Raw genomic sequence first — 19460 nt, forward strand, 5'->3', positions numbered from 1 at the left:
TTAATATCTTTTGAAAATATTATCAATTTCAAAAATATAATCTAACATGGGCATATAAATGAAAATGATTCGAGTCGGTAGAGAGATTGGGTGATGATTGTTCGTAAGGGTGTATTTTTTATCTTAAAAGAAAAAAAAAACAATTGTTTGTTCCTACTTTCTATTTAAGAAAAAGAATTGCTTCTATTACCATTTTGACGTAAGTACGTGCTTTCACATACAAGCTTGCTCAAACATTTCATTTCCTCGAAAATACTTTTTGAAAAACGAGCAAGCTTCCCTTTTAGGCCCAAGGGTATCTTCCTTTCAAAACTATAGCTAGCTAATAGGTCCCACACATTTCACCTAATTATAACTAAGATGACTAATTAGAATTTTTATTCCACATATGAATTGATACATAGTCAGCTAATTATCGATAAATATTAAATAAAATTTTCTGACTCACAATTAAAAATAGATAATTAAAGACCCAGCGAATCAGCAATATACAGAGAGAATTAATAGCTACTGAAATTAAAACTTAATTAGTTTGGAAAAAGATGGGGAAAAAGGTTCAACAGGCCGGTCAAAAAAGTACCGTACGGTAAAAGTATTTACTATTTAATGGCATGCATGCAGAGCAGCAGAAAAAGAGGTACAAAAACCTGGTATATACGCTGTTTCTGGAAAAAAGTTTATTTGTGTTCGTACCAGAGATGTGCGTGTATATTTAATTATTTTGAGATCGCTTCTGCATATACTAGTTCACCGGTCCGGAATATTAATTACTTTTTAAAATCATAAATCATTCACTTTATAAATTATATTAATTAATAAAAATATTTTATATCAAATTAAAATTTTTAAATTATTTTTTAACAAAATTATATAATTAATTTATTTTTTATTTAAAAGTCATATTTAAAATTTTATTTAATTTTATTTTTTATATTTTTATTATATTAATATTAATAAAATTGATAGAAATAATTTATAAATAAAATTGAAGACAGTACTCACATTCCACTGGTACTCTCAGTCTCAACTTGACGAAGACATCCATAATAGCGACCTCAACAATGTCAGCAACTCAGCAGTCGATTTCTTTCACATTTATATGTATTTTCACTTCAATCAACGAGTCAAGTATAAACAGTGAGATTCTCTTGATTATTTGCCTATCTGCCTTGGACTGGGGGCACTTCACGAGGTCATATATTTGAATCAAAGCTTCTTGTCAGATGTTATTATTTATGGTGATATCCCCCAGGATGCAAATTCTTTATAAATCTGACATGATTTAATTTTGTTCAACCTTACCCAAATTTTTCGTGTCTTTATATTAAAAAAAAAAAAAAAAGCTTCTTGCCAGATCTGATCTCTCTCGTTATTATTATCGCCCTCAGAACTGGCTTTTGACTTCTTGGTGGCCTTGACAGAACAATAGTTCCAATTCAACAGTTACAGAATATCACTAACAATGAGTGAATAAATAAATCTAGCTTACTTGTTCACCGTCCTAATTGTCTCTCGTCTTGGTCTAAAACTGAGTTTTTCCTTCCGATACTATTAAAATCAGACGCCTTGTTTATTTATTGAGAAAATTACATACAAGCTGCATGAAAAAAATTTATTTATAAATAAATTTCATAAAATTTAAAAATCATAAAATTTGAATATAATTGAAAATTAGGGTATAAAATAATAATACACTTATTAAAAATTACGGTTTTAAAATATTGAAATGATAGTTGTAACTTATTAATAAGATAGTTTTGTCAACAATTAATGTTAAACTTTATTAATAATGTATGATTAATTTAATTATTAAATATATGAAGTTATAATTGTAAAATGTTGAAGTGATAATTTTAAATAACTAGTGATGAATTAGTTGTAAATAATTAGTGCTAAATTTCATCAGTAATGCATGATAGATTTAAATATTAGATGTGCAAAATTACAATTGTAAAATATTAAAATGATAATTATAAATTATTGATAAGATAGCTATAAATTATTTGATTGATGTAATATATTTTTATCTTTACACTTTAATTTTAATTCACTTAAGTCTCAAAGTATTTGACTATAATTTTTAAATTTTATGAGACTTATTTAAAAATAAGTTTATTTCACGAGACTTATATATAATTTTTTTTATTTATTTAATGCATTGCTACTTACTAAACATACGTCCGATCTCATTAATCACATTTGTACCTAATTACTCTAATCTCATTAAACCATCACAGTTCAACCCATAGGATATAGAAGTTCTGTTTGAACTCAATTTTAAAATAAACCATCAGCTTCTAAGGCTAATCCCTCTAGATATATAATAAACTTGGAGCGTACCGCGCGTGCATATAATATAATATGCACTTCTTTATTAATTGTGCAGAGCATGTTTAGCATCTAGCTAGCTATAGTGCCTATTGGAATCAAATGATTTAGGGACTGATCCTGGTTCGGCCAATAATGGTTTTTTTTTTTTTTTAAAGCAAGACACAGGACATTTTATTAATAACAAAAAAAGAGATTACACTCACTGATAGACTAAGGAAAGCAGAAAATAACGCCTAGGATACAACTGAAAAACCCAAAGGGAAACAAAAAAAAAACTAGAACAACACCTGCAAAACAAACAAACGTTAGCCAATGCCAGATCTATCAGCCAAACCAGAAGCTAGAATCTTGAGATCCTCCAGTAGAATAGCAAACAGAGATGATGGTGGCTGAGAAAGCCATCCATATGGAACCATAATTTTAAATTAGATAGCTTCAATAACAAGGCAAGAAGACATGTATGTGTACAAGGGGCAAACAATAATTGTGCATATACATGATTATACATATGATAGAAACTTAACTTTATTGCCACCAAAGAAAAAAGAGTTTAAAAAAAAATGAAGAAACAGTACTGAAGAAAGAGATATGAAAAGAGAGGGGGGAAAAAGCAAAGCAATATGGCCCATAAAATGTCTACTCATGTATGAGCAGCCCAATGACGTCGTGAAATTAAACTCCATCTTCTTCTTCGCTCACATCTCCTATTCCTTTCACCTCAATTACATAACTTCTCACCCCCCCACATTCATTTCAAGGAAGAAAAAAAAAACAAACAATCAATCAAGCCGATCAACCTGATCCAGAAACCGCCATGTCCGAGGGATCGTCGAGCTCCGGAGCAACGCCGGCGCTGAGCCGGTATGAGTCGCAGAAGAGGAGAGATTGGAACACGTTTGGGCAGTACTTGAAGAACCAGAGGCCACCAGTGGCTCTATCACAGTGCAATTGCGGGCACGTTCTGGAGTTTCTGAGGTATCTGGATCAGTTCGGGAAGACCAAGGTTCACGTAGAAGGGTGCATGTTCTACGGCCAGCCAGAGCCTCCGGCGCCGTGCACGTGCCCTCTGAGACAAGCTTGGGGCAGCCTGGATGCCCTCATCGGAAGGCTGAGGGCCGCCTACGAGGAAAACGGTGGGTCCCCTGAGACTAACCCTTTTGCTAGCGGTGCCATAAGAGTGTATCTCCGTGAGGTTAGAGAGTGCCAGGCCAAGGCTCGAGGCATCCCTTACAAGAAGAAGAAGAAGACCGCCAGTAAGGGGAATGAAGAATCAAGCTCTACCAGTAGCACCATCCACTTCTCTTGATCAACGCTTTGCTTATTCAACTATAATGGTAATTGATTTCATACTTTACTTTCACTAATTTCATCTTTATTGGCCGTTCTTGTCTTATATATATACTCTGCCTAATTGCTTGGATTGTCATCATTGATCTTCAGTCGCTATAGCTTATATATGCATTGTCCTGATTAATTTCTCTAGTGCCATATATTCCTCGTGTCACCCATTGTAATGGTCGTGAAGCATACATGCATGTCAGGTGGTTAATAATACGGTTAGCTAGCTAGTATAACTTTTGGATGTTAAACGTTAACATCTACATATATATATATATATATATATATAACTCCAACAAGAGAAATGAAGAATCCAGCTCTAGGACTGTCCACTTGATGTTAAAGACGTTTCTACTAATATGGTAATTAGTTGAATTCAACACACACACACACACACTTTCTCTAACCTGACCATTCTCACTCATCACGCTCTGCTTACTTGGATTATTGAGTCAATAGCGTCAAATTTTATTCCTTATGTCAAGACCTAAGAATTAATTAATTAATTACATGCATATAATGGTGAAGTATTAGCGGATGTTAGGTGATTTTGTTCACTGCAATTAAAGCTATGTTTTTTGGGATGCTTTTTTTAATTATATTTTTTGTATACACACAATATATATATATATATATATAAATAGCCATAACGTCAATATAAAACTAAGAAATAATGGAAGTTAATTAAAACTTGCAATGATTGATCACTTGTTACATAGTACTACAATTGACTTAAAACTCGTGTTTGCGCTTGGATTTACTTTTAATCATCGAACAGGAATTGTGTGCTCCCAAACGTAGGAAGCTAGTCATAGTATTCCTTCATGCACCTTCTATATATGTGTTTACAATACCAAATATATTATGTATATCCATGCATAGGTTACATATGTTATCAGAGCCTTGTGTCACTTCATTAGGTGAGCATGGCTAAATAGATTGTTCGATGTTATTATATTCTATCAACATGATTTCAAACACTTGTTGGTTAAAAAAAAAAAATCTCAAACGCGCACACAAATTATGACAAGAAAAAAAAAAAAACTGTAGGCTCCTCATCAGTTAATTGTCTGTTATTTGAATTGCCCTAATTTAACTTTGGATCCCGCGGATTTTGCCTGTCACATGAAGATGGTTTTATAAGTGATGAGATGTCATACACTTCCTTTTGTGACTGAGCATCAAATGAACGAATGATTGAATTCACATGATATATTAAGGTTTTAGCCTTTAGAATCTAAGTAAAATCATCTTTCCGACATGTAAAAACGTTGAAAATGCATCCTTTTTGTAAGGCTTTTTTCAAAACTTTACAATTTTATACTATATCAAGTCATGATTGAGAAGAATCTTTCGGATTATTACTGATACCTTGGAGAAGCCTGATGCTAATTCAATATTAAAATGTTTTGTCAACCTTAACACTGTCTCACCACCTCTATCATGTACCCAATTATATATTCCTATATATTAGTGAAAATCCATGCAAGGGATGATTTGATATATATATATATATATATATATGTATATATTTATAGGTTCACCATTTGATGCGCTCTTTTATCGTACCTCATCTAGATTTTCATGTCGTCTCAATCTGATTCTGTGGGACAGTTTTTTTAACAGTTTTATTCTCCTGGTCAAGATGCTATTGGATGTTGATCTTATCAATGTCAAGTATAAATAAGTTCGTTTGGGAGAAATATGCTTGGCTTGATGATGTGATAACCAAAAAGGTTCTCACAAGTAATATTAAATTTTTTTATTATAGGAGAAAATCTCTTTACGTACTTGAAGAAAATATGCATTTCTAAAAATTGTGTACGGTGACGACTTACCCCACCTTTGATTCTTTGAGAATGTTAAATGATTAATTTATAATTGGGCTGTGCGATCATTTTTTTCGTTTGTGAAATATATGTGTACAATTAATTTATAATTAGCCTGTCTACAATTAACTTTTTGTACGTCTTTCTGCTTAGCCTTGCTTGCTAGAGCGTGCATAGTTTATACAGTTTAGATCTGGGAAATTAATATCGGCTTGGAGCTGTTTAGGGTTTTCTTGTTCTTCCTTTTCTTCTTAATATCACGGTGAGTTAAGTAAATCTCCTCCCCAAGTAGAGAAATCGATCTATTTCCCTTTATAGGAGTACTAAAACATTCTAGGTATGTATTGTACCACGTTTTAAACACATGACTAAATAGTTGGTCCACACATGGCACGCACATCATCAGGATTTTTATTATGGTGCAAAAATCTGCAATAACAACAAAAACTTTAGGCTTCAAACTTTGACAGTGCATAGAATATGTCATTTTTGGTCACTGTCATTTAGGAATCTCTACACATGTTAATGTTCCCTCTTTTGTTGTTTTAGTTTTGTTTCTTTATTTATTTATTTTTTCTGTTTCTTTCTTTTTTCGCGTCTTTAAGTTACACAGACATGCATGCTAGTTCTCAACCCTTGTGTTATTTCTTAATTAAAAAGGATTTGACGGACAACTAATTGAAACAGATACTTCTTATTAGTATTTAGTCATTTATTGGTCAAACTAATGATGATTAGTTGATTTAATATGTCCAGAGAATTGTAGCGTACAATCACATTGGAGGGGGTTCTTAATAACAATTCAGTGATGCACAATCTATATGTGAGAGGTTTGGTTTTATGTATCTGATATAAACATCCATGGTATGCACAATGTTAAAATTTTCTGTTGTTTACTTGGGAATTTGTAGCTGCCTGCCGTTGCAAAACATATATCTCAATCAACTGTCAGTTTGTAACTTGTAAAATTTAAACTTTATTTATCTATCTATATATATGCAACTGTTCCCACCGATCTGTTCCATTAAAATGTAACATGTATTATTTCTTCAATTACTGTGGGTGCGTGCGAGTGTACTGTCATGAGAAGAGGCCCATCTCTCTTTTACTGACATAAATCTGATATCTTTCAAATGTATAAAGTTCATTTAAAGGAGTGTCTCTAGAACTATTGAGTAAATAAATTTAGACTCTGATGAAGCTCCGGATGGTATTTGTGATGAGTGGTGACTTTACTTTGGATTTTCGAAATACTGGATATAGAGAGTTAATCCCAAAATATAATTAAGAATAGTGGATGATAATTTTCAGAGTCTGGTGTCTTCTCATCGACTATATAAAGAAAAGGGAAGTAGACCCTTAGCTTTTTCACTAATTAGGTTTGTACATGCACAATTAGAACACTTGACTATATGATTTGGATTGATTAGTGAGAAAACCTACCAGTTATGAATGATGATCTAAGAAGAAATTAAATTACATTCTTTTCTCCCTCAAGAGTTTATCCCTTTAGCTATATGTGAAGTTTATTACCTAGATTATTGTCATGGAAGCAGAGATATGTTTGGCAATATTGTTCCATTCATTCTAGGTCTTTCGACTTCTGCTTTGACCTCCTCTATTGTGAAGTCAAATAAACTTGAGAGCTCATTTTGTGTGCTATTAATGTGAGCTAATTGAGGGCATCTCTTAATTTGATTCTTTAATGTATATCGCTGAGCTATATAGATTTTCATGCTAATGAATCGGTCATGAGTGAGCAGAAGAAATGACTTATAATGAACTATAATGTTTCCCTATGTACATAACTCTATATATGGAGTCTAAACAAACGTAACTGTTTTGATATTGAGAATTTTGAATAGCTAGCATGATTGTTATTGATTCAAAATTATATATCGCTGACTTTGATCGTATGAGTAATATATAATTTCTCCAAGACATCAAAGATTTATGAATGTTTCAGCCCCTTTAACTAATTATTTGAAAGGAAAACTCATGGTTTTTCCATGCATGGCGAATTTGCATTTCCCATGAATCACGGTTTTGCGCGGTCTAATTATTCTCAACTCATACATGTGTCCCTACGTACTCTGCTACGATGTTGTTAATCACTTCCTCTATTATAAACTATTAGACGTTTTTAAAGGAATTTTTTTATTTCAAAATATAAAAAATTTTGGATAGATTAATATTTCATTAGATATGCCAATTTTAATATTATCCTTCTTCTTTTCATAATTAATTTTTTTTTTTTCTCTTTTTAATATATTAAATGGTAAGTATTTTTAAAAGTTTATATTTTTATTTTGAAAAGATAAAGTTCTTAGGTATATTTAATAAGATTTATCGATATGTGAGATTTTATTTAAAAGTGCCTTATAATTTGGGACGGAATGAGTATTATCTTGAGTTTCTAATCACGTATATAACCCATTTTCCTTTCCTTATTTTATTATATCTAACTTAAAATTCTTGAGAAGTTTATATCTATTAAAAATATTTATATTCATTTTTCATATATAGTACCTATTAGCAGATTATTGAATAGCCTTTTATTAAAAATAAACAATAAAACACCCGACAAACAATCAGAATTTAGTTTCTTCTTCCCCCTACCCCCCCCTTCAAGTTCAAATAACATTCGTTCACCTAAACGGCGCTGAGGCCTAATAACAAACACTACAAGCATTTGAGGCACAAGATTAACCATTACCTTAAACGAGCTTGCATTTTTGGACAAAAAGTTGTACCAGACAGACTTTGTGCAGCACAAAACGAAATATAGACACATCCGAAACAGCACCGATCAAAATATCAGTTGTCATTTTATTGAACAAAACTAAACTGCGGTCTTTATATAGATTTTATATTTTATAAAAAGATTAAAATAAATTAGGTAATAGGTTCATTATATTAATAATTGAATGGCAGCTTCCTCAATTATGGTTGATCAAGTCTCATCTCATCCGAAATATAAAACGCTTAAAAAAAGATTTTACGGGTGATATTTATTTTTACTATTATCTCTCATTATTTGACTTCTTAAATAGATTTTCTTCTCTCCCTTACTAATGAAAAGTATTTTTTCTAAGTTTATAAAATTATAAATCATATTTAATAAATTTCACCAGTAATTATAATTTTTCCAAAAAAAAATGCCATGCAGATTAGGACGGAAGGAGTGTATATGTATAAGATAAAATTTATATACTTTGATATTTATTTCTAATTAAATCAATACTTACATAATTTTTTATAAATTATTTTTACTATAATAAATTTTTGTTATTAATATTATTAATATATTAAAATCATTTTACTTTATTTGATTAAATAAAAATATATTAAATATATAAGACAGGAAAAATGATAATAATTTTTTTAAATTATATAAATGATAGTTTAATCTCTCAAAATATCATAATTTTTTTAAAATTTTTAGAGACTTTTCTATCATTAAAAAATTAATATAAATAATTAAGTTGCCTTTAATTAACGATTTTAAATGCGAACTTGCAAATTGATATTTGATTTTTATGATTTAGGAGACAAGAGAAGAGGTTAATTGTAAATTTGAATTATGGAGGACGACATTGGAGTCGAAAGGTTTTCGTCTGAGTAGAAGTAAGACGGAATATTTATATTGTAAATTTGGTAAAGGAATATTCGACAATAATTTGGAAGTGAAATTGGGAGATCAAATTATACCTCAAGTGGAAAAGTTTAGATATTTGGGAGCCATTATTCAAAATGATGGCGAAATCAGTGGAAATATTTCACATAGAATTCAAGCTGGGTGGTTTAATTGGAGAAAAGCTAAAGGAGTTATTTGTGACCGTAAGGTGCCTAATAAACTTAAAGGAAAGTTTATCGCACTGCTATCAGACCGGCAATGTTATATAGTAGTGAATGCTGGGCTCTAACGGGACAGCAAGAGCATAAAGTTGGAGTAGCAGAGATGAGAATGTTACGATGGATGTGCGGACATACACGTAAAGATAAAATTCGAAATGAGTACGTACGCGAAAAAGTGAGGGTGGCACCTATTGAGGAAAAAATGGTAGAAAATCGGTTGAGATGGTTTGGGCATGTACAAAGAAGACCAAGGGAGGCACCAGTGAGAAGAGTGGAACATATAACTTTGAGTCCGATTAAGAGAGGTAGAGGAAGGCCTAAGAGAACACTCTTGGAAGTTGTTGAACGCGATCTCTTAATTAATAATATTCCTAAAAGTTTAATAAATGATAGAGCACAATGGCGTCTTGCAATCCATGTAGCCGACCCCACCTAATGGGATAAAGGCTTGTTGTTGTTGTTGTTGTTGTAAAAAAAAGTTATAAATCTTAAAACAAAATTTATGAATGATAATTAATGTTTACAATACTTAAGGAATATCATGATTTCAAATACAAACTTACAAATTAATGTTAAATTCTTACAATTTCACAAAGAAAAGTTATAAATTTTAAAACAAATCTTATAAATGATAATTGATATTTAAACTAAAAATAATTTAATTATTTATATTAATTTTTTAATGACAAAAAAGATCTTAAAAATTTTATTCATATTATAATATTTTAAAAAATTAAATTATTATTTATATAATTTGAAGAGATTTATTGTCATTTCTCCTGTACAACAAGCTATATATTGGGTCAGCCCAATCTAAACCCACCCATTTTCAAAGGCTAGGCTCTAAGCAAACACCCAAGAGAATGACAAAGTCACTAACAAACCCCAGAGAATGATGGGCTCCGATTGGGCTGCTACGAGATTAAATTAGATTAAATTTGCTTGAGTCCAAGTTTGGCCCTTTTTTCCGGTGAAAAAAATGGGCAATTGATTAGGCAATTGTTAGGCCACACAAGACTTGTTGAGTTCAACAAAATAACAAACAGGGTTAAAAAAAAAATTACCAAGGAAAACTAAGACATAAAAAAAAAACAAAACAGCACTATTATATCGTAATAATGTAGAAAATAAAGCAATGAACATAGGATTGAAAATTGATATGAATTTAAGAAATAAGATTTCCATTTGAGCAGGCCTTGACAGCCTTCTAGTTCGCTATACCTTCCGCTAATTCTCAACCAGTAATAAAAGACACTAACTTTAATTCACAAGGGTAAGTGCCATGTAAATAGATACATCCAAACTTGACCCAAAAATACATTTCCTAGACTAGATTCCTTTCATCCGAAAAAAGAGGACCTATATTTTTCATATCCAAAGCTAAATTCTATGTATTTCCCCACTGCAGGATTCTCCATCGCCGCTTATTATGAGCAACTGTCTGTTAAGAGCAAAATCAAAACAAAAAAATTAGATGAATAAAAGTAAGTTAAATCTCCTATCGCTCATAATTGTATGATAATAATGCAAAGACAAGAACACTCATAATAATGCAATCAATTCCAAATGTTCAGTCCACAGAGAAATTAGGGTACATACTCAAGGTTACTGGCGTATTCTTAAGAACTTACTTGATTTAAGGTATTTTGATAATAACTTTTTGGGGGCAAAAAATCAATAAAGAAGTGCCATCTCTCTGATTCAATATTTGATATCTCACAAACATGGGCATATATTGTGTATAATTTTAAAGGTCCTACCTACCTTCTATTTATGGCTTAAGGATGGAAGTTTAGGAATTAGTACAAACAAACAAGGACTTAACTATCGTTCAAAAGTGTTTAAAGTAACAATGGGAAGGACGTAGACATGCATGAGTAATAAATAGATAGAAACAGTGTGCGTGCTCCTAATTTGCATTTATCACCAAGTCCTTAACAGAAAATGAAAATTACATGAAACTAAGGAACAATTCATTTTTAGCACCGACTACAAGTTGAATCATTTTATAGACAACGTGCATATGAAAACATCAATACGCATGGGCACTCAAACTTTGAGACAAGTGCACATGAGACAAAAAATTACACAATTTTTTTAGGGGTGTGTCAAAATGTAGAACACACCGGAGAAATCTAATGCGACTGCAACATTGTTTAACTTGTCTAATCATGAACGGTGAAGGAGAGCCAAATATCTAATCTTAAGCTACTGACAAAAGGTTAGAAAGCAAAGTTTAGAAATAATCTAGTATGTAGTAGAGTGCTTGTGAGCTAGAGCAAGAATAATGATCATCAAATCCAACTAGGATTGGAAAGAACCAAGAAGAAGAGATGAGAATGAAAAGGAGAGTGAAAGAGGAGAAATATTAAGCATAAGAGACATGAACTAGCTTCTGCCTTTACTGATGTGCCGGTGTCCTATTACAAGATGCACCAACAAAAATGGTCCAAGTTGTAAATGCAAAAGTGTGCCATATCAATACTTAAACACCAAAGTGTTGCATACAAGACACTGCTCCACCATGTGCCGTTGTGCCCCGTTAAAAAATATGCTATTAACATACTAAATTGTGCATTTTTATCCCTAAAAACTCATTTTCTTCATGAGGAGATGGTGTATATTCTATGTGTAATATATATAACCATTAAAACATGTTTGTGTTTATGGAATGACCCATTTTTAGCAATAGATATTGACGAATTTACATTTGGCTGACTTTGTATTCAATCACTTGTGGCACTAAATTAGCAACCATCTGATTCCATGTCACTAAAATTGGACAATTTTGGTAAAATCATGGCCTTCAACCAAGAAGTAACACCAAACTATAAGCTTACTGCCCAGTGCCCACCAGATTACTATATGTCAAAAAATAAAATCTTCATTCTAAATTACAGGAGGGTAGATTGGAGCACAATATAACAAAGATCTTGTTTCTTGAATAAGATCTAAGTAAAGAACAGTTTGAACGTTTCCTAGCCAATGGTTAGTCAAGTATGACCCATACAGTAGAATGTAGAGCTACATTTTGGCATGCTGGCATGCCACAATTCATTCATTTCAGAAGCCAAAAAGCGGGGGAAATCTAAGTTCAAGGTAGCATACAAGATGGGCGAAGCAATCAGTACAACTGGAGCAGACCCTCATGATCCAAGTAAGAGGTACTTATGAATTGTGAGTGAAGGCTACTTGAATCTCTCAATCTATATCAATACTAGAGAACGAACGAGAGACATGAAACCAATTTTTAGCACATCACAACACAAGGGTCAACTTGATTGAACTAGACAACATATTTGATTAAACTAAAATAGTTTACATTAAAAAAATTTATGCAAATATCAAAAGACATGTAAAATGAAAAATATTTAACATGACAAAGGATCAAAAGATATGAGATAATCTGCCAAGTGATTTCCAAATAGTATTAAGTATTTATGTTTGTTCACTACATCAAACTAAGCGATGACTCAAACACCAACACAGAGCTAACATACCCAAGAAATGCATTTTCCATCAGAAATTTGATGAAAATTAGGAAAGAAATTAGATGAAAAATTAGGAACCAAATGATATCAAATTGATCTAATATCTCTATAACTAAAACACCCCCATCACAACTTAAGTAATTCCGAAATGAACGCCTATAGCAAAATGATATTGCTATCAAGTTCCCACTTTCTTTCCTATACCAATACGCATTACTTAAAGTCACTGAAGAATTCTTATTTCCCACGCGGCAAACCACAAACAACAGCACGAACCCAAGACACCAGTTTAGTATAGAGTTCAAGCATCAAATTGAAGCCACATTTAAGGGGGTCTAAGCTGACATAACAGTAACATGAAATTAGAAGAACTAAGCAAAAAGGCGCGCTGTAGCATTTGCAGTGATGGCTCTAGTGATAAGACTCACCAGCCTGAGAAGATCGCTTGGCGCGCTTGATTTTTTGAAGCTGGACCTGCGTTTCCATGAAAAGCTCCATCCGTTGGTACTCCAAATCCTTAGCAAATTGCATCCTCTGTTTCTCTAACTCCACCATTTGCCTTTGCTTCGCCGCCTCTACTCGCTCGTATATCTCCCCGAACCTCTCTATTGCTTGTGCCAGCTCTCTGTATCCGAATTCTAAATCTCTATCGCTTTCCCTCTTTCTTTCTCTTTCTCTTCCTCTCTTCCTACTTTCACTGGCACTACTTGACCTCGATTCATCCGAATCGTCACTACCTGCATCCCCTGCTTCGGCCGCAGCTGCAGCTGCCGCTGCGAAAGCTGAGAAGTTCCGGCGAAAAGATGAATCTTTCATGCTCACCGGTGCCGTGGCCGGTAACGACGGCCGTTTTTGAGTAGCGGATCGGGGGCCGACCGGCACATGCGAGATTACCCAGGCCGGAGACTTAGCGGGAGGGGAGCTACGGCGGCCACTGTCAATCGCCGGAGGAAGTCTCTTAACTGGAAAGGTATCGCCGATTAGAGCGTCAAGGCGGGCGAAGAAGGGCCAAGGGCTAGTGTAGTTCCCGTCGAAATCGATGACCTTGTTCTTCTCGATCTTGTACTTCTTCTTCAGAGTGTCGATGCGGTTCTTGCACTGGACGTCAGTTCGGCGCGCCTTCTTGACGTGGCCGTGATTGGCGTTAACAGCGTCGGCGACCTCTTGCCAGTGCTTCTGACGGAGGTTCCCTCGATTGAGCTCGAGGTGATGTTCGCCCCAAGCATCGATGAGAGTGAAGGTGGCGTCCTCACCCCAGCAGTCTTCCCGTCCGGGAAATGGCGACGACCGGGACGGAGCAGTAGAGGTGGGCGACGGAGCTCCCGTGAGGGAGTCCATGAGGGACGCAGTACTGAGGTGGCGGAGTATAATTGGAGAAGCACAAGCGGTGCGGTTATGCTTTTAGCAAGTACTGCCGGCGTTGAAAGGAAGAAATGGTTCTCAGGTCAGACAATATGGTGACTCCAACTCGGAAACTTGCCAGCGCCAATGTACGATGATAGCCGATCGCCGTGCGGGAAACTCCCTTTTTTGGATTTTTGATCGAAATTTTGCCTAGCAATGCTAGTCGGCTTATGGGCCAAGCCCATTTTGAAATTTCATCTTAATGGGCTGGGCTCTTGATCTTGGGCTTTGAAACTAGTTAACGCGATTGACCGTTTCTGGAAGGACGAAGGAGTTCTCTATATATATATATATATATATTTTTTTTCCCCCTTCACGACCACAACCTAAAAGACCACTTGGTCCAACTTGCCCAAGATCATGACCCGAAATAGTCTTAAGGAATTTTTTTTTTTTAATCCCTCATGCAATGTGCATCAAGGTAAATCATAGTTCGCTATGTATACTAATACTTCCTATAGATATCGGCGTCTGGGAGAATATGGTCTCTGAACTTCGTAAAATGATCCGTAAAAAAGAGGATGTCCGTTATCCACCCTGAACAGAGAAGACAAGAATGTGTGATGGCGGGGGAAAAATGTCTATTCATAGCACAGCGCCTGAACAAATGATGAGATCTTTCTCTAAAAAGGGCAATGCTGGGACCAGGGAGTTAGCTGAACATGCCTGCGTTTCACACAAGTCACCACCCATTTTTAAGTCAACAATATAACATCCAATAATGACAGAATCTAAAAACTCGGATCGGAAATATTTTGACTATTTTCATTGCTCAGAGAAGTGAAACAGAATTCATCTAGTTTTCATGGCTCAAAACGAAGACAGGTGATGGATGAAAAAATCACAATAGTAATCTGCAGCAGCATCAGCCGAGGGTGCCTCGCCAGGTCAGTGGCGAACGGAGGACCTAAGCTCAATAGGGGCAATATTTATATTTTAATTATTATTATCATTACTTAAAAAGTATATTTAAATGTTATATTAAGTACCTTAAAATTTTATTAAAAATTATATTTTTCATTTAAAAGTTCTAAAAATATAAAACCTTTATACACTAAATCATTTTTATCCCCTTTTAACTAACTATAAACAACGGAGTAAATGATCATGAACTCATACTTACAAATTAAACAAATACATTAAATTAAATAATTTCATTAAAACACACACACACACACACACACAATGTCACTCAAGCCTTAGCTATCCCATTCTCTCCATTTACTCTAGTTTCAAGTTCCCATGATCTCTCTCCTCTCATTTACTGTCTTGTCCTTCTATGTGTTTTATTTAAAAAAAAAAAATCGCTCTTTATTTCACATCTCTCTTTCTCACCTCTTTCTTTCTCACGCAATCCCTCTCTCCTACACTGTTCTTCTTCAAACATTATAATCTGAAACTAATAGTCTCTCATTTCTTGCATGGAAACTTAATGTGGAACCCATTATTGAAGTATAAAGCTTTTGAAAGAATCTAAAATGCTTCGTCTGTCAGCTCCAATTCTCGAATATACTTTCTCTATCATTGTGTTTCTTCAAATTTTTCATTACAGTAGGTTCAAACTTGCAGAGAATGGGGGAGCCTTATATAAATTTCTCTCACCAACATGGCATTTTCAGAGATTATGCCCCCCCCTTACGTTAACGTGCGTCCGCCACCGCGCAAGGTGACAACTCTACCAAAAGTTTTTATGTACAAAGATAAAAGGATGTAGTATTAGCACAGAGAGTATTCGCAGTCAAGCAGACGAGAAAGGATGTCTTCACAACTTGGCCGCTTATGAGGTTCTGTCCAGCAATCTGCACATGAGGGAGGAAAAAACATTTAAAATGGCGATCAGCCGACAGGTCTAAATTCAGCCATCGTGGTATGATGAAACGCGAAAAATAAAAGGATCATAAATATTTTGGCAGTTGCAGAGACCTGAAATCAGCCTGCCCAGCGGCCCCTCAGGAATCTCTAGCCTAGATCCCTCATTAGCAACGGTATAAATCACCTGATCAACAGAGAAAGATGATCCAACATCAGAGATTGAAAATTTCGGACCTCGAGAGGAAAACTTTCAACGAGCAATACAGAAACTGAAAGCCGCAAAGTGTGTACCCTCTCTGGTGGTACACCTTCCCATGGCCTATCTAAAGTGCAAAGCTCCCACATTATGACCCCCAGGCTAAAGATATCACATTTTTCTGTGAATGGTTCATTTCGAATAAGTTCAGGAGCCATCCATTCAGGAGTCCCCGCTGACGAAGAATCTTTCATGGGAGAATCTGTCATTATTCTTGAAAGCCCAAAATCACAGATCTTCACAGTCCAATGCTTATTCACAAGACAATTTGCACTTTTCAGGTCACGGTGAACTATCTTCATACGATGTATGCACATCAACCCCCTACGCCAACAGGATGTTCTTGTAAATGTAAAGTAATAGATCATATGTAATCATTTCATCGTCAGCCTGCAACTAATTAAAAAGAACTACACTTTTTGGACCAACATTAAAAGAACTAGAGATTTTTTTTTTTTTTTTTTTTTACCAAAGCCAAAAGAGCTAGACTTAACCAAAGCATTTTATATCTTTGCTATCAAGATTTCCGATTAGAATACGATAATCGTGTAATTTTCTGAAAAAATCACATGACAGGTCTATAATTTAATTGAAAACCATACGCTTGTCTTACCCCCCCCCCGGGTTTTTTCTTTTTTTTTTGGGGGGGGGGGGGGACTAGTCATGTTATAATTACAGAACCTGGTAAAAAAGATACAAAAGCTTTTTACCCTTTTCAAAACTCTGCAAGACTTGAAAATGACATTTCTATTATCCAGGACAAACGTCTATGGAAAAAGATTATAACCCTATAAAATAAATTCCCCAGGTGAAAATAAATGGGCAAGGAAATCTTCTAGTGATTTGTTATTTATTTATTTATTTATTTTCGAATAAAAGTTGCAAGTTTAAAGCCTAGGGAGAATTACGTAAAATAAAGTCCAATAATACAATCACAAAAAAATACACCACCAATTAACTGATAGCTAGTGATTTGTTATTGGGCGACAACAAATGCAAAAGCCACAGCATGGAACATTAGTTAAGCATGAATTCCAATGAAAATGAAATGATTTTGAAAGTTACAGATTGGCAGAAAACTTACCTGCATATATCCCGCAACATCTTCAGTCTTCTCCGCCAACTAAGCTTCTTCTTTTGACCGCTCGAATGGATCAAGTAATACAAAGATCCCATCTCCATATACTCAGTAACCATTGACAAACGCGGAGGCTTTGTGCATGCACCAAGAAATAAAATAACTGCATAAAATATGATCTTGCAATAAATAACTGTTGGACTCAAAGAGAACATGTACATGAAATAACGTTTCAACTATATAGGAATAGCAAGTACATGTTCATGCGTACCGTTAGGATGTCGAAGCCGGCTGGACAAAGACAAATACACATACAAAAGAACAGAGCATGGTAGTTAGAAAATGTTACGCAGAAAAAAAAAATGATGTCAAGTGATATTTTGAGCAACAAGATACCTGAGAATCGTTATCTCATTGCAGAAATCTTCCATGTTTTCAGTAGTCAAATCTTGCTCCAGAAAAACCTTTATGGCAACATCTGTCCCATTCCATATGCCTCGGAATACTTCTCCGAAAAAACCTGAAAAATAACACATGAATGGTCCAGCAGCAAAATTCAGCGTCAGTCACCTAATAAATAAATTACTTGTCATGTCAATCTCTATCTCCTTTCTCAATTCATGGTTCAGATTCAAAAATGTAATTACTCATTACGTCTTTTCTCTTTATGATTTAGAGTAGCCAAAAAGCCTGGGGGCAGATTCATGTGTTGCCAGCTGTTCTCTCGGTTTTCTTCTAAGGAAAAATAATCTCCGCATTATATATATATATATATATGACTTGTCTATGAGAACAAGAGCAAATAAAATTACAACGTTGGGACAAGACTTAGATCATCAGTAAAGGGCAATCCCTTGAAACAGCCATTAACTAAACAACTTCAACAAGCCAAAAGGCCAATTACTTAAGTTGGTTGGGAAACACTGCCAGGTAAAAAGAAAAACTAACACTAAAGTCTCCATCATTTGGATAACCAGGCACCAGACAAGCCATCATTTCCCTGATTCAAATTTATGTGATACATACTTTTCTATGGTATCATCCTCAATGTCCGGTGACTTCTCATTTCTCAGTCTTTCACAGACACAGGATCTTGATAGAGAGTGGATTACATTTGACTCCTGTACTTCAACTTCATTTTGGATATGCTTCCCAACATCTTCTGATGCTTCTTCATTTATACTAATTGAGGGCTTAACAAACTAACTGATTACCAATGTTAACTAATCCAACTAATCCTACAAAACACCACGTCTAAAAATTCATTCATTACACATTTGAACTTTAATCAACTCCTTGCTAACAATACAAATCTCCACTAGATATTCACCTATTGCATATCCAGAAACCTAAGGATTGTTTCAAAGTTAACTGGCCAAACCCAGAGCCACCAAAGGTAAGTATATTCCAAACTCAAAGCATATAACAACTTGTTGTCTCAAAAATCCATAAGCTCAATGTTTTCTTAATTTTAAGTCTCATTAATTTTCAAGTTCTTCATTTTAAATTCTTCAAATTTGATTTCTTTGCCTGCATGCAAGTATTATAATTCTTCCCTGAGCTTGTCAGTGGAAATTAAGGGGGTTCAGGACAGTTGGGAAAAAGGGACGGCATTTAGGGATTTAACTGTACACCTCTATTAGAATTCATCCATGCCGTCATCTACATATCCTTTCTCTAGTTATGCAAACAAATGTGTACAGTTAATCCTCTAATACCCCAGTCCCTATTGATCTAATTACCGTTAAGCGTGAACCACCTCAATTTCAATGTAACAACACTACAACCTTTACCAATGGTTACAATTAGGATTCTCCTTGTTGCTCCTTTAAATAAGGTCCAAATGCTGAAACACGCTCAAGTCTTGAAATGAATAGCTAAAAGGGACATAAAATTGTCCTTTCTGTCAAATGGAAGAATTAGATTTTAGTTGCATAGATTTTTTTTTTCCTCTTTTTTTTGAATATAATTATTTTCTTTATTGAGGAAAAATACAAGCATTCTTCTATAGCGCTACCGGATTAGCTTCTTCAACAGAAAAAGTAAATATAAAAAAAACTGGG

The 19460-nt window shown here is 34.3% G+C and overlaps 3 protein-coding genes across 3 annotated transcripts; 1 reads left to right on the forward strand and 2 right to left on the reverse strand.

Moving 5' to 3' along the window:
• Positions 1 to 2997: 2997 nt before the first annotated feature.
• On the forward strand, positions 2998 to 6651 carry LOC129301545 (protein LIGHT-DEPENDENT SHORT HYPOCOTYLS 10-like). The gene is made up of 2 exons (XM_054940108.1): positions 2998 to 3665; positions 6255 to 6651. The coding sequence occupies exon 1, from the start codon at positions 3146 to 3148 to the stop codon at positions 3635 to 3637; it is 492 nt and encodes a 163-aa protein (XP_054796083.1). The 5' UTR covers positions 2998 to 3145; the 3' UTR covers positions 3638 to 3665; positions 6255 to 6651.
• Positions 6652 to 10503: 3852 nt separating this feature from the next.
• On the reverse strand, positions 10504 to 14349 carry LOC129301543 (trihelix transcription factor ENAP1-like). Its single transcript, XM_054940106.1, has 2 exons — positions 13276 to 14349; positions 10504 to 10797 (listed from the first exon to the last, which is right to left on the reverse strand). Exons 1-2 carry the CDS (start codon positions 14183 to 14185, stop codon positions 10784 to 10786), a joined length of 924 nt encoding a protein of 307 aa, XP_054796081.1. The 5' UTR covers positions 14186 to 14349; the 3' UTR covers positions 10504 to 10783.
• Positions 14350 to 15751: 1402 nt separating this feature from the next.
• Positions 15752 to 18274, reverse strand: LOC129301544 (serine/threonine-protein kinase CTR1-like). The gene is made up of 6 exons (XM_054940107.1): positions 17794 to 18274; positions 17669 to 17688; positions 17404 to 17560; positions 16355 to 16643; positions 16175 to 16247; positions 15752 to 16050 (listed from the first exon to the last, which is right to left on the reverse strand). Exons 1-6 carry the CDS (start codon positions 17931 to 17933, stop codon positions 15968 to 15970), a joined length of 762 nt encoding a protein of 253 aa, XP_054796082.1. The 5' UTR covers positions 17934 to 18274; the 3' UTR covers positions 15752 to 15967.
• Positions 18275 to 19460: the final 1186 nt, after the last annotated feature.

Source organism: Prosopis cineraria, unplaced genomic scaffold (genome assembly GCF_029017545.1).
Source record: "Prosopis cineraria cultivar Desert tree isolate PC_DT_omini unplaced genomic scaffold, ASM2901754v1 PC2193, whole genome shotgun sequence".
Lineage (NCBI taxonomy): Eukaryota > Viridiplantae > Streptophyta > Magnoliopsida > Fabales > Fabaceae > Prosopis > Prosopis cineraria.

What these genes read in the sequence shown, in the direction of transcription:
- LOC129301545 (XM_054940108.1), top strand. Translation starts at nt 3,146, where the DNA reads ATGTCCGAGGGATCGTCGAGCTCCGGAGCAACGCCGGCGCTGAGCCGG.
- LOC129301543 (XM_054940106.1), bottom strand. Translation starts at nt 14,185, where the DNA reads ATGGACTCCCTCACGGGAGCTCCGTCGCCCACCTCTACTGCTCCGTCC.
- LOC129301544 (XM_054940107.1), bottom strand. Translation starts at nt 17,933, where the DNA reads ATGTGTTATTTTTCAGGTTTTTTCGGAGAAGTATTCCGAGGCATATGG. An exon ending in AATGAGATAACGATTCTCAG is followed by an intron (nt 17,689 to 17,793) that starts GTATCTTGTTGC and finishes GTCTTTGTCCAG; the next exon opens with CCGGCTTCGACATCCTAACG. An exon ending in ATGTTGCGGGATATATGCAG is followed by an intron (nt 16,644 to 17,403) that starts GTAAGTTTTCTG and finishes CTGTTGGCGTAG; the next exon opens with GGGGTTGATGTGCATACATC.